Source organism: Danio aesculapii, chromosome 21 (genome assembly GCF_903798145.1).
Source record: "Danio aesculapii chromosome 21, fDanAes4.1, whole genome shotgun sequence".
In the NCBI taxonomy this organism is placed as follows: Eukaryota; Metazoa; Chordata; class Actinopteri; order Cypriniformes; family Danionidae; genus Danio; species Danio aesculapii.
Genome location: NC_079455.1, coordinates 16,896,766 through 16,912,443, shown reverse-complemented (window position 1 = coordinate 16,912,443; position 15,678 = coordinate 16,896,766). Strand labels below are relative to the sequence as shown.

The following is a 15,678-nucleotide window of genomic DNA, read 5'->3' as shown; positions in this document are numbered from 1 at the left end:
CAATAAAGAGAGTCTCTGGAGACATCTTGACCCTTGCGTTGGGTGAGCTGCTGCACAAGGCTGAGGAAACTCTTCTGTTACTGACCCAGTTTTTGGAGCAAGAAAGGAAATGTCAGGCAGGCCAAGTTCCATTGCCTCACACAGACCACTGCCAACAAAGCAGGAAGAGTGCAGGAAACGCAGACACACAGAAAACACAGAGGAGGAAGAGAAAGGGAGATTGTGGGAGGATGCAGTGATAGCAGATGTGATTATCAATTGTTGTGTATTATTGCTATGTGTGTTTGTGTGTGAGAGAGTGAGTGACCTGTCTTATTTGCACTACCCTTTAAATCTTTGAAGTCCTCGTAATATAATTTTTATTTTGTTGTGCTTTGCTGAATTGTTTTGTTTTAATTTGGTTTGTCATTTTTTTTAATCATTAGTTTATTCATTAGTTTGGCAAGTCTGTCTCTGCAGTTCTACTAATACAAGGCTAATATAAGGCGTTTTAAAAGGACTTGAATCAAAGAAGAAAATCCTAAATTCATAAATACTCTTGGCAATTAATGATGTAAATATTAAAATATTTACTCTAATATTTGTGATTTATATTATATTATATTGAAAATATAAGCAAAATTATAATGTTTTAGCTTTGCAATACACATTTATGAACACTCTTTATAAATCTTTAAAATATACTTTATCTTATTTTCATATTTTTGTTTTTAAGATAAAGCAGAACCGTTATCTGTCAGTAGTTAATGAAAATCAATTTCCCACTTTTAGTAGGGTATTTGTTCATGTCTAAGTAGGAAAATCACTTTTTTAACATTTATAATCATATGGTAGCCTCAATCTTAAAGGTTGTTGTTGTTGTTGTTTACTAAAAAGTATGAAAGATATACACTACTGGTCAAAATATGTTTTAAAATAAGCTTATTCTGCTCACCAAGGCTGCATTTATATCATCAAAATACAGTACACATTGTAAAATTGTGAAATGTTATTGAACTATAAAATAACTGTTCAAAAGTAGTTTATAATTTAATTTGATCATTTATTTCAGGGATTTTAAAGATCAATTTTCAGCTTCATTACTCTAGTCGCATTCAGAAATCACTCTAATATTAATTATTGTTCTTATTACAATTAATATTATTATCAATGGTAATAGTAATAAAAGCAATGATAACTGGAGTAATTTCATTTGAAACTACATGCAATAAGAACGCAGTTATTTAAAATTTGAATAAATATTTAACGATTTAACTTTTTTTTTACATTTAATAAATGCTGCCTTGATGAACAGAATAATGTTCTTAAAAAAAACATAAAAAAACTGACCCCAAACTTTTTAATATATTAATAAATGTATATAAATATATACACACACACGCACACACACACACAGTTCAAGTCAGAATTATTAGCCCTCCTGTTTTTTTTTCTTTTTTCTCCAATTTCTGTTTATCGGAGAGACGATTGGGGAGATCAAGCTGGGATTTGAACTTGGGTCAGTGTGAGCACCATGGTGCTATATGTCGGCATGCTTAACCACTAGGCTATTGGCACAGACAAAAGTTCTTTTGGGACAACTTAATTGTTTTTTGCTTAATCTTCTTAAATTTGTAAAAGTTTAGAAGGTAACTTCATTTATGTTGTCGCAACACAAATCAATTGTGTGGAACTTAGCATTTTTACAGTGTAATAATAAATACAGTAAAGTATTTTGTAAGCATTAAATCGGGGTACTAGAATTGCTGAAAATGCAGCTTTTAAATACAGTATATTAATGTTGCAAAATGGTAACTTTCAAAGGTAATATATTTCAGATTTTAATATCTTTGTTATTAAATTAAGGCAGCCTTCAAGAGACATCTTTTAAAAATATTTTAAAATAAAATAGATACTATAAGGTTTTATGTAAAGAAATAACACAAAAACATCAGTTATAAGATACTTTATTGCCTTGATCTCTGTCTTTTAAAGCCAAATGTTTATGGCAAAAAGTCTAAATTAATTGAGAGTCAAAAAGTTCAAGAAACTATTCGCTTTGGGTTTGGTCATAAAACAGATTTGAGTGTTTATGTACTTTATGTTCAGTGTATTATAATCATACTTTTTATCACTGACATTAGCTCTAATCTTGTTTCAAAGTCAACGAGTCACTGGCAGGAATCACGAGTCAAGCAATAATTCAAATCAAAAATATTTATGAATCTCTAGAATCTTTTTGGAAGGCAATCCCTCTTTAGACATTTAAAGAATAAATAGTTTCTGTTTCTACTTTGGTTTGTGCTCTGTTTCTCACATGCTTCTTCAGCTCTTGTAAAAGGTCTTGACTGTTTGGTTTGACATGTTGGTTTGTCTTCATTGGGATCATGAATCTGTCAGTCAGGCTGTTCAACTGGAATCTTGTTGTTTTGCCACAAGGCCTGCAAGAAGAACCAGTTTCACATGGGAGGGTTTTCCATTTTCCCTGTTAAATCTTTTCTGTTTCTTATACATGAGAAGTCACCTTTAACTTTACTAACCCCGTTTTGTTTAGTTTCTTTACATAACATTTGTGCTTCCAAAAAAGCAAGTTGTTCATATGATCCTTATAAGAGAGTTGCAATTAAATGTGATTTTGATCATATTCTGATGTTGATCAGTCCAATTAGCCTTAAACTGTTTTCAAAACTCATTTTATTAACAGAATTGGCATTTTTGAGATACTGAAAGCAAAAATAATATTTTTGAACACACCATGTAATATTTTGGCTTTTCATTAAAGTGTATGTTTGGATGTTTTTATGTTTGGATGTACAACATCCAATGCAAAGAATATTTTTATTTAAAATGAGCTGAACAACACAATTCTTGACTTTCCATTGGGACAACCTCATTTTTTATGTTCAAGTCACATAAATTTGTTAAGTGTTAAGTTAACTTGGTCTAAATATGTTGGGAGAACATGAATGAATTGTGTGGAACATGTTTTACAGTGTTTGTTTGTTTGTTTGTTGTTGAATTAAACTAACTTTTCTAGTCATCTTACCTTGCATCAATCAAGCTGACTTAAAATATTAAGTTAAACTAGTTAAAATTTGTTTTCATGACTTTTTTTGTCATTCTTTTTTTTTTTTTTTACAATGAGCATTCATTTATTAATTTTCCTTTCGGCTTAGCCCCTTCACCAATCCGGGGTCACCACAGCGGAATGAACCGCCAACTTATCCAGCATGTTTTTACGCAGCGTATTCCCTTCCAGCCGAAACATCCACACACACTCATACACTACGGACAATTTAGCCTACCCATTTCACCTGTACCGCATGTCTTTGGACTGTGGGGGGAAACCCACGCGAACGCAGGGAGAACATGCAAACTCCACACAGAAATGCCAACTGACCCAGCCGAGACTCGAACCGGCATTCTTCTTGCTGTGAGGCGACAGCACTACCTACTGCGCCATTGCATCGCCTACAATGAGTATCATGGTTTTATTTGTATTTATATTCTGAATGTTTTTACAGAAGGTTTTGTTCCTACTTAATTTTAAAAATGATTAACATTTTAATAAAATATTTTTTCCTAGCTATTAACATAATTTTTCCAATATTTTGCTAGAGTTTTATTTTATATTTTTTTAACTGGCTGTTCACAAGATTTTCTGAATTATGAAGTGACAAAATTTCCAAAGCATACTTTGTACTTTAATTTGTAAAGAGAAAAACAAAGAGAGAAATATTTCGACTAACTTGTAATACAAACAATTTTGTTATTATTAATGTAATCAATCAAACTGAGGAAGTATAGTGAGAACAATCAGGTTTTTTGTAACCATATTCATCTGCCTTAAAGGGACAGTTCACCTAAGAATGAAAACTCTGTCATCAATTACTCATCCTTGACGTGTTCCAAACCAGTTTGAGTTAGTTTTTTTGTTCGGTTGAACATAGAAGATATACTGCTAAATGTTGGAAACTGGTAATTATTGGCTTCCATAGTATTTGTTTGACCTACTATGAATGTCAGTATTTACAGCTTTCTAACATTCCTCCAAACTGTTTGGAACAAGTGGAGAACCAGCAAAATTACATTTTCAGATGAGAAATCCATTTAATCCTGTTATAGTTGAGTGGATTCATCAGAACAATAACCATGATACATAAATAACTTTGAAGTATGTTAAAATATGCGTAATAATTGTTAAACATAGCTTCAGTAATGGTGCAATCCACTAAGACTCTCTCTCTCTCTCTCTCTCTCTCTCTCTCTCTCTCTCTCTCTCTCTCTCTCTCTCTCTCTGTGTGTGTTTCTCTCTGTAGCTCACAGTAAGAGTGTCAGTTGGCTGCTGGGACGAGATGGAGACGTGCAGGTCATTGTCATTGGAGAGATGGATGAGTTTAAATCCTCGAAGATCATCTATTCAGGATTTGGAGAGAGAAAAACGGCCAGCGTCCTCAACAATTCATAGTATGAACACCACTTCAGCTAAAATACTGACAAACACAACACTGGACACTTAGAAAACAAAACCTTTCTATACATATAGATAAGCACTCCAAACATAACCTTTGAACCTCATGTCTAAGGAATTTAAGTAAGTTTAGTTTGATGGTTTATAATACTGGAACAGATCTGATGTCTTGCGGAACCTGAATATCTGTAAAGGTATTTTACAGTACTACCTCAAGGAATGATGCTTTTGGTGTCAAAAATATCAATACCAAATAGAGATTTTGCTACTATTCAAAAGTTTTACATCAGAAAGATGTCAAAGTGAAGATCGCAGTTGTTTTTAAAGAAATCCGATTTTAAACACGGTTTTGTATGGGATGAAAGTTAACCGGAAGCCCCGGGGCTGGCTGACTGAAAAAAAAAAGCCTGTGTGGATATACCCTATTCAGTCACAGAACAGTAGATAAACAAATACTGTCAGATACTAACAAAAGCAAAAAAGAAAAAGGTTTAAAGACAAAACTGAAAAGTCTTTTGGGAGTGGACCACGCACACGACTACTCCTCAGGTGCCATAACTGGAACTCCCAATTGTTTTACAGTTAAAGGCATTTTTAAAAAACTTCCAAAATGAATCTACTGGATCATTCAGTTAAATTCAGTCTCACGTGACCTTTCATATGTTGCACGATAAGAAACACTTCTAGTAAAGGTTTTTCTATCCATTCAGCTGATCTCTGGCAGAGGCACTATTAGCGTAACTTAGCGTAGATCATTGAATCGAATTAGACCATTAGCACCTTGCTCAAAAATTAAGTGTTTCAATAGTTGTCCTATTTAAAACTTGACTCTTCTGTAGTTATGAAGCACCTGAAAATAATCCCCATTTCTAACGTGACCACCATCTGCTTTCACAGGAAGCAAGTGCCAGTCACGTTGGAATTACCTAACTCCACTGTCACTTCCGGGCCCTGATCAGGCTAAAGCGGGGCTTCCTTTGGGCCAGCGGCTGGCCTTGTTCGGTCTGCCGAATACCTTGGGCCAAAGAGGGCCTGCTGGGGCTTCGGAGTGGAGTGAAAGCAGAGTTTGCCCGAGTCTAGTAAAGATAATGGGCAGCCTTTACACTAGTTTTTCGAAAATTAAAAAAATAATAATGCGGGAAAGAAAAATATATAGCTGGTCAGTTTAAGATAAAACACCTTATAGGCTAGGGGTCTTTTTTTTTTTTTTTTTTTTTTTGCTTAAGATCACCCTTATGTTTTCCTTTTTAAATGTAAGGATGTTGCATAAAATAATAAAGTTTTAATTTATTAAGCACCGCAAGCTACTACAGTGGAACGCAACATGATTTAGGCCTCACTGCTCAAGCTCCCGGGCTATCAACCTGACACAGCCCGGCCCAAAAAAAGCCCTTGCTCGCACTGGCCCGACAGTGGAAATGCGGCTATTGTGCCTGCTGCTGGCATGGTATGGCAGCAAAATTCCTTGATTATTACATCAGAATGAGAGGATCAGAACCATATCAGCCTAGAAAACAGAAACGTTTCATTTTCATAAATGTCTCAGTAAACAATATAACAAAAAGAGTCAAACTTTGCTCAATTTTGAGTGAGATGCTAATGGTCTAATACGATTCAATGATCTATGCTAAGCTAAGCTAAAAGTGCTCCCATCAGACTCAGAGGTCGGCTGAATGGATTCAGAAATGTATACTCCACTCGAGTGTTTCATAAATAGTTTTGTAAACATTATAACATTTTAACATATTAAATTAATATATTTTAGGTAACTAATTAGATGATCTAGGTTTAGTTGTTATTTTACTTCTATTTATATCCAAAATTTGTGTGTGCGTGTGCGTGTGTGCGTGCGTGCACTGTAAAAAAAAAAAACGGTAAATTTTACGATAAAAAACCAGCAGCTGTGGTTGCCAGAACTTTACCGTAGAAAATATGTTAGCAATGTTATTAGTTTTATGGGATGGCACTCACTGCACTGTATATATTTTTTTACGTTTATAACTGTCTAATTAACACATTTCTGCTGCTATAAACAGTTTATACCTGTCAAATTCCAAGATATATTGTAATATTTACGATTCATAACAATCTTTTTTACATTTCAGAACTGTCTTATTTAAATGTTTGTGTTGTAATATTTACAGTTGTTTACCATCTTTTTATACAGCTCAGAACTGTCTAATAAAAGTTTTATGTTGTAATAATTACAGTTAAAAAATAATAATTTACAAAGCACAGAAAAAACTATTTAAACTAAAGAAAAAAATATTAAATATAAATGCTGTTATTATTATATTATATTAATAAACTGAACATAAATGAATTCATTCAGCAATTCTGTGAAAACATTTTATCGCATTAGCTGAGAGCAAGAAGAGAAAGACTATTTTATAACACACATACACATGACTTCTATCGAATTTCTAGTCATTAAAGTATTGTTATATATAATAAAAGTATTAATATCTTTAAAAAAATCCTAAATAAACCTAAAAAAGACAAATATATTTGCTAAATAAATCAATTGTTTTGATTTACTTATTTTTTGGTCAAGATTTCATTTGGCTTCTTTCTCTGAAATAAGTTCATAGTATTTTACTGATTCTGGAGTAAAATGGAGAATGTAAAAAGAAATGGAGTAAAAAAGGCGTGTGTAAGCTTCCTAGCACAAATGTAAATGAATATCTAACAGAAACTCTCAGCAGTGTGTCACAATGGAAACTTGTTTGACCGTGAAGGGCGTTAATCCGTTGTTTGTTTTCACGTGTCTTTTCATGTTTTCCAGCAATCAGTCCAGCACTTTGAAGAGCAACCTGACAAACCGATCATCAGCAGAACCTGCACGATCAGGGCGAGAAAACCTCCCTCCTAAAGCTCGCTCAGGAGTTCAGCTGAACTTTAAGGTGTGTTGTTCACGTGTGTTTGTTTACCTCTCAAATTGGTGCCACTGTGTATTCATGTGGCTGTGTGTGCGAGTGTGTGTGTAGGTGACCTTCCTGTTGCCGCCATTAATCTCGGACACAGCCGAGGGCCAGCGAGACGGACTTTCTCCACAGGGAGAGTCATCGCTCAACAGCCAAATAAATCACAGCCTCCATCTCTCCCTCTTTTTGCGCCTTCCCTTCCCCTTTCCTCCTTTTTTCATTGCCTTCTCCTCCATTATTCCTTTTCATCCTTTCAAAAAAAAGAAAAAACCCTCCCACACCAACCCACCTACCTCTCCATCTCACCGGCACAACAACTCTCTCATTGCTCGGCTCTTTATGGCTCCATCGCTCTGCTCATGCATCAATATGTCCGTCTGTGTGTGGCCAGTTGGCGATTTTTGAACAAACAGGCAGTCTAACTTATACAGTAACGCCAACAATGAAGTTTCCAACCACATTAAACGCAGGTTTGATCCACAAATATCTCATGATCATTTGACATTTAAATTAATGATCAACTATTTGATTAAAAGCTAGAGATAGATTTTAAAATAATAATAATAATAATAATTCAGTACATTTATATCACACTTTTCTGGACACTCAAAGTGCTTTACACATGAGGGGAATCTCCTCATCCACCACCAGTGTGCTGGATCCACCTGGATGACGCGACAGCAGCCATATTGCTCCAGACCACGCAACACACCAGCTGATTGGTGTGACCGAGTGATGAAGCCAATTATGATATGGGGAGGGTTAGGAGGCCATGATAGACAGAGGCCAGTGGGCGAATTTGGCCAGGACAGTGGGGTTAAACTCCTACTCCTTTTCAAAGGACATCCTGGGATTTTTAACGACCACAGAGAATCAGGACCTCGGTTTAACGTCTCTTCCAAAAGACGGCACTCAATGAGCAGTATAGAGTCTCCTTCACTATACTGGGGCATAAGACCCACACAGACCGCAGGTTGCTTGCCCCCTGCTGGCCTCACAAACACCACTTCCGACAGCAACCTAGCTTTTCCATGTGGTCTCCAAAATGCAATCATTTACTTACCAATAACTTATTCAAACTCGTTCTGTTAAACACAAAAGAACATATTTTGAAGAATGTTGCCAAGGGCGTAGATTTGCTTTTGATATTGGTGGGGACCTAATTTAACCCCCTCCTCTCTATTTTAAAATGTAAACTTAAAGAAAGGTAGTTTGATTAAAAACTTGCACTAAACAATTGACCTTTGCTGCTTGTGCAAACTACTTATTTAAAATAAGTTGAAGCAACACAATTCTTAAGGTTTTTTGGGACAACTTAATTATTTTATCTTAAGTCGACTTAAATTTGTAAAAACAATTAAGTTAACTTTATCGATTTGTGTTGGAATAGCATGAAGGAATCGTGTGGGACCCTGCATTTTTTACAATGTACGTTTAGTTTGGGCTTATCTGTGCATAATCACTTACTGCCCCATCGGAACACATTTGAACAAGTATATATATCCATTCATGCATGTGCCTTAAGCTAAAAGATGACTTTGCATGTCTATGTTCTGTTCCTTCTCTGAGCATATAAACAGAACAGCACATGTTCTATTCTACAGTTAAAAAAACATAATTGAATAAATAAGGCAAATACATTTATAATAAAAACAACATTAAATCAAGCATATGAAGCAACAACCATTTTATCTTGAATGTTGTTTTTTATTATCGTCGTGGAGGCCAAAATCAAAACACAACAAGTGACTTACACTTTTCTTTGAAATGCAGCTGCTTATGTTCATGTTTCACATGAGTCTTGCACAGTAAGCCTGACTGTAAAATTTCCACAAAGCATTATTTTTTGGGGGGCGATTAAAATACAGATGGGGACATTTCAGGTTTACGGTATTCTTTAATATATCTTCTTTGGCATTTAACAGAACAAAAAAAATATGGGTTGGACCAAGTAGAGGGTGAGTAAATGATGACTGATTTGATCCCTTTAATAATGCAAGATGCGTCACATTGTCACCAGCAAAACAGGATGTGCAAATGACACTCAAAACACAAGCATGCTTAATCTTATGTTAAACGGACTTAAAACAGCTCACGTAACATATAAAATGAAGTTAGAACATAATTAACTTTAATAATTGATTAAACTTTTAAACTTGATTAAGTTTAATTAGTCACAATGACCTAAAACCTAAGACTAATTGATCATACATTTTTTTTACAGTTTGGAGAAATCTTTTTTATATATAAATAAAAGGTTTGTTAGATTGGAAAAAAAAAAAAATAAATAAATAAAAGAATCAATGGTTGATCATTTATTATAACTACCTAATTCGATTTAATATAATGTCTAATATACAATGCGTCTATAGCGCCATCTTAGATCTACATGCTGGCAACTGGTGCATGTGTGCCTGCATATGAGCTGATCTTTTAGTTACTGAGTTTGTTGTTATTTTATTTTTATTTTCTATCCTAAATAAGCATAAGACATTGTACATATTGAGGAAAGTCTGAAGAATCCCAAAAAAAACAAAGAGAAAAGAAAGGCTCATGAAATTTAGTTATAAGCACAGGTCATCAAGTTTTTTAGCCTAATATATTTGCATACTTCATGGAAACAGTATTATATATTACATGTTCATAAGCTAAACGTTCCAGTTGAGTTTGATTCAATAACACAGCCAGAAAGTGAACCAATGCTCTGTTATGTTTCTCCAAGCATAGAACCAGAGAGTTTTTTTTAATTAAACTTGCACTACCAGTCAACAGTTTTTTTTTTTTCTATTTTTTTTTTTTAAGAAAATTATTCTGTTTATCAAGGCGGCATTTATGAAATGTAACAATTTTTTTAATTGTTAAATATTTATTGGTATTTTAAATAACTGCTTTTTATTATATGTAGTTTCAAATGAAATTATTACTCCAGTCATTATTGCTTTTATTACTATTACCAATAATAATAATAATAATAATAATAATAATAATAATAATAATAATAATAATAATAATAATAATAATAATAATACATTTTTATTATTATTATTATTATATTAATATTAGAGTGATTTCTGAAGGATTATGTGACTCTGAAAACTGAAATAATGAAGCTGGAAATTCATCTTTAAAATCACTGGAATGAATTATTAAATGAAATTATAAAGTACTTTTGAACAGTTATTTTATAGTGCAATAACATTTCACAAATTTACCATTTGAAATAAATGCAGCCTTGGTGAGCAGGATGAGCTTATTTTAAAACATTTTAAAATCCTACTGACCCCAAACTGTCGACCGGTAGTGTATGTGTACTCACTTTATTTTCTCTCAGATTTGCTGTAAATGATTTGCACATGTGCAACAAATATGTGCTTCGATGAGCATTAATAAGGTGTATCAATTTAAAAGATTTATTGACCATTCATCGAATATTGAATAATCGTTGACATCAGTAATTTGAACAGGAGGTTCAAGGAGAATATCATCACTGCATTTCGGACCCATAGATATTTACATTAATGTGGCCTAAGCTATTGTTGTCTATTGAAAGGAATGCATCAGTAAAGCCGCCATTTTAGTACAGGGTAGCGCTCCTTTGAAATGAATGTGGGACCAAGGTGCAATGGAGGACTGTGGCCATCCGGAGCCAGAGATATATACACATACAATTTACGTCAGAATTATTAGCCCCCCTTTGGATTTTTCTTTTTTAAATATTTCTCAAATGATGTTTAACAGAGCAAGGAAATTTTCACAGTATGTCTGATAATATTTTTTCTTCTGGAGAAAGTCTTATTTGCTTTTTTTCTGCTAGAATAAAAGCAGTTTTAAGTTTTTTAAAAACCATTTTAAGGTCAAATTTATTATCCCCTTAAGCTATATATTTTTTTTGACAGTCTACAGAACAAACCATCATCATACAATAACTTGCCTAATTAACCTAACCTGCCTAGTTAACCTAATTAACCTAGTTAAGCCTTTAAATCTCACTTTAAGCTGTATCGAAGTGTCTTGAAAAAATCTAGTCAAATATTATTTACTGTCATCATGGCAAAGATAAAATAAATCCGTTATTAGAGATGAGTTATTAAAACTATTGTTTAGAAATATGTTGAAAAAACAGAAATTGGGGGGAAAAATAAACAGGGGGGCTAATAATTCAGGGGGACTAATAATTCTGACTTCAACTGTATATACATATATCTATGATTGGGAGTTTCCCCGGTGGTCAGCATGCAAATATCTTTTTTTAAATTACAGAATTTGTAATTTATATCACTTTTCTACATTGATTGATAAATGACCGCACGGGCATTGCCAACAAAGAGCATGTGTGCATGGAAATATATTATCCTCCCTCCCTGTTAAATTTGATCTAATTTGTGTCTTGAAGCACACCCCTTCTCCCGCTTTCACTTCTCATTCTAACAGAGGGAGCAATTCGTTTGTGAATGAATCCTCGTTATGAACGACTCGCTCACTTAGACGACAATAACTAAGTTTCTAGCAGCGCAGCATCTTGTTGTCATGTTTCAATTACATTGTTTGCTTATTTTATTCAACAAATCTAGCAGAAGCCTAGTATTTAGTGCGAGTTGCTGCTAATTTGCCTTATGATGCAGTAAGAGACTGTTTTTTCATCAATACTTGAGCACAAAAGTTTGTAACATGCAGAAAAGTAAAAAACGAAATCTTACCTATAAAATGTTCTGCCTTTATGCTTTGTTTTCTTTATTTGCCCATTTCTACACCCGTATACAGCGCTAAAATCCAGCATCTTCAGATAGGCTTAAACCTTGACTAAGTGCAGTTGAATGAAATTTGTCCTGGGAGCACTGTACAAATGTGGTGGCGCTATTGACCCATGCGTAGGGTCCGTATGCATTATTTAGTGTATATATATCTATGTTTCAGACCAATGAAATTTCAAAATGGGAAGGGCCATCAATCAAATTGGCATATAAACTGTAAGAAGTGATCAGCTTTTTGTACAATAAAACAGACTGAAAAAGTGCAGGGATGTCATCCTTAATTATTATCTGTGTACTAATGTACAGTCAGGAACTCAAAGTATTCATTTAAATATTGTTTGTTCAGCATTTTTGCTGCTTTAAAGGGGATCTGGCAACCTTCTCGTTGCTGTTTTCCTATAAGGTGAGTGGGTGATGGTGGGGGGTTTCGCACTAGCGTTTCCATGGCAACACGGTGTGCAGCGAACGCACTCCTGGGAGGAGAAGTGCTGGCCAGTATCACCACACCATGATCGTCTGCTGCTGAACACAAACATCTGGCTCTGCATGAGGGCACATGTGGCTCACTCATGCCTATTAGTGAAGAGTCTGCATCTGAGTCACAGAAAAACCAGGCTAAAGCTGTCTGAGGGCTGTCAGATTCAGAGATGGACTATTATGATTGTTAACTTTTGTTATGGTAGTGATGATTTGGTATGTAGTATAATCATGGAAGAGTTGAAGTCTGAGTCTGAAGTCTGTTTGTTTTCACAGGACAACAGTGACAAAGAGTTAAGGACTCTGGCGCCTCCGCAGGTGTGTTGTGGTACTGCACCTGATTTATATATTGGCAGGAGACTTAATGTAAAATGAGTGCAAACTATGAAGTTCTTAAATGCCTTCTCTTATTCTTCAGATGCCTGTAAATGAAGAAAAGCCATTAGCACCTTTGGAAAATGTAAGTGTTATTTTATTATTATTAAATATTACAAATAATAAGACATTTTATTATTTGTAATACTTACGCATATATATTATTATGTCATAACACATGAAGCTTGTCTTTTTTTTTTTACAGTTCCTCATGTTACCTTATACATTTTTTTTTTTTTTTTTTGGAGTGAATGAAAAGTTTTAATATAGTGAGCTGACAGTGTTCACAATTCCAAGTCATTTTTCACAATCACAAGCTCATTGGCCTGATGTGATATGTTATATGACCACAGAGATCTCATTTACACTAGTGGCCGATGGAAAGTCCCGGGATCTAATGGCCTCTGTTCATTGATACTGCTGTCGGTCAACACAAAGTGAAACAGCAGACTGGGATATTTTCTCTATCCCCTTTCTGTCCTTTTAATTTTTTGATATTCTACAATTTTAAAAGAGTAAAAATTGTGCATAAAACATGAGTAAATATTCTGAACAATTATGAAGTAAATACCTTTAAGGCAAGACACTGCAGGTGCACCAGGGTAAAAAATAAATAACATTTAACAACATACTTCCCCAGTTATTTAATAACAGTTTATTTTTTCCCCAATTTCTGTTTAACAGAGACACATTTTTAATTTCAACACATTTCTAAACATGATAGTTTTAATAACTCATGTCTAATAACTGATTTATTTTATCTTTGCCATGATGACAGTAAAGAATATTTGACTAGATATTTTTCAAGACTTCTATACAGCTTAAAGTGACATTTAAAGGCTTAACTATGTTAATTAGGTTGACTAAGCAAGTTAGGGTAATTAGGCAAGTTATTGTACAACAATGGATTGTTATCGAAGACTATCGAAAAAATATAGCTTAAATGGGCTAATAATTTTGACCTTAAAATGTTTTTTTAAAAATTAAAAACTGCTTTTATTCTGGCTGAAATAAAACAAATAAGACTTTTTCCGGAAGAAAAAATATTATCAGACATACTGTAAAAATTCCCTTGCTCTGTTAAACATAATTTGAGAAATATAAAAAAAAAATAGGGGGCCAATAATTTTGACTTTAACTGAATATCAAGATTTGTAAAAACAAAATGCATTACAAGTTTATAAAATTATATGATTATATATGCATACATTTTACATATTCATTATTTAATGAAATATGCTGTAATATGCATATGTTTCTAGCATAAAAATCTGATCACTGGATGAAGTCAAGTTCAAATTTTTTGACTAGAGGCAAAAGCTTTTACAGAGGCAATTTTAGCAGCATAGTTCAGAAAGTACTGTAAACAGCTAGAAAAAAGAAATCTAAATTTTTGTTCATTTAAATTTAGTAAATAATCAGGCAACTCATGTATGATAAAATCCCTGAGTAAAAACATCCAGAATAGTTATGATTAAAACTGACAGGTTTAGTCTATGTGATATGAGATTTGTGGCTCAGTGCAGAAAAGAATGCATAATCATAAAATAACCTTACAAAAATATGTATTTTAAATGAAATCTGCAGATACGAATTGATAATATGTGTCAAAAGAAATGTTTAAAGTGTATTTTGGTTAAAATAAAGTGATTTTACAAAAAGCCAGAGAGCCCAAAACTCATAAAAGTGCATGTCTCCCCTTAATTAGACTAAATTAAATTGAACTGAACGCAAATTCTATATGCATTTATTTATTTTTGTAATATCCATTTTTGTATGCTGTAGTATAATCTGGGGCATCATTTCTGATGGTGAAAGTCTTGTTTATTTTAGTTTGGCTGGAATAACAGCAGTTATAACACATTGAATGTATTTTGTTAATATCAATAATATTAGCACCCTTTGATTTTTTTTTTTTGGATTGTCTACAGAATACTCGTCTCTTGACTTATTATTCCTAATTAACCTAACTTGCCTAATGAACCTAATTAATCTAGTTAAAGCCATTAAAATGCACTTTAAGCTTAATTCTAGTATCTTGCATATTAGCTAAAATATTATGTACTGTCATCATGACAAAGACAAAAGAAATTAGTTATTAGAAATGAGTTATTAAAACTATTATGTTTAAAAATATTCAGATATATTTTTACCTCTGTTAAACAGCACTATATTTGAACAATACAATACATAAATTAAAATGGGTCCGCAAAAAACAACAAAGTCTCATCTGCACAGACATGGTCTAATTTAGTCGCATCACCCTCTTGCAGTGTAAACATGGTGTCGGTGTGCAGGAATGTCCTGGTCTCTTCTGGCGCTCGGCTCTGGAGGTCGAGCAGCTGTCCTTCTGCTCTCATCTTCAGATCCTTTTACCCTCAGCTGTCGCTCGCTGCCAATCCCATCACACCTGTTTCAGGCTCTTGACCCTCAACAGCTGAACACCACACACATTTTAAACACACCGTTGGACGAGTGTGCGACCATGAATCTTAAAATGCTGTTAGTCCAAATTTGCTGCCTTTCAGCAACATCTAAATATCTGATGTTACTTTAAGTGCGCTACTTTTTTGTAAATTGCACATTTTATGTGCATTTCAGTGATTTTCATGGCCAAGTATATATATATTTAAAAATTTTTTTAAATATTTCCCAAATGATGTTTAACAGAGCAAGGAAATTTTCGCAGTATGTCTGATAA

The 15,678-nt window shown here is 33.7% G+C and overlaps 1 protein-coding gene across 1 annotated transcript in view; it reads left to right on the top strand.

Moving 5' to 3' along the window:
• The window catches only part of zgc:100829 (uncharacterized protein LOC445149 homolog), a 41,676-nt gene that overhangs the window by 12,062 nt on the left and 13,936 nt on the right, over positions 1–15,678 (top strand). The window contains exons 3-6 of the mRNA XM_056446374.1: positions 4,299–4,446; positions 7,236–7,353; positions 12,879–12,920; positions 13,021–13,062. Coding sequence (XP_056302349.1) covers positions 4,299–4,446; positions 7,236–7,353; positions 12,879–12,920; positions 13,021–13,062 — 350 coding nt within the window. The remainder of the gene's footprint in view (positions 1–4,298; positions 4,447–7,235; positions 7,354–12,878; positions 12,921–13,020; positions 13,063–15,678) is intronic.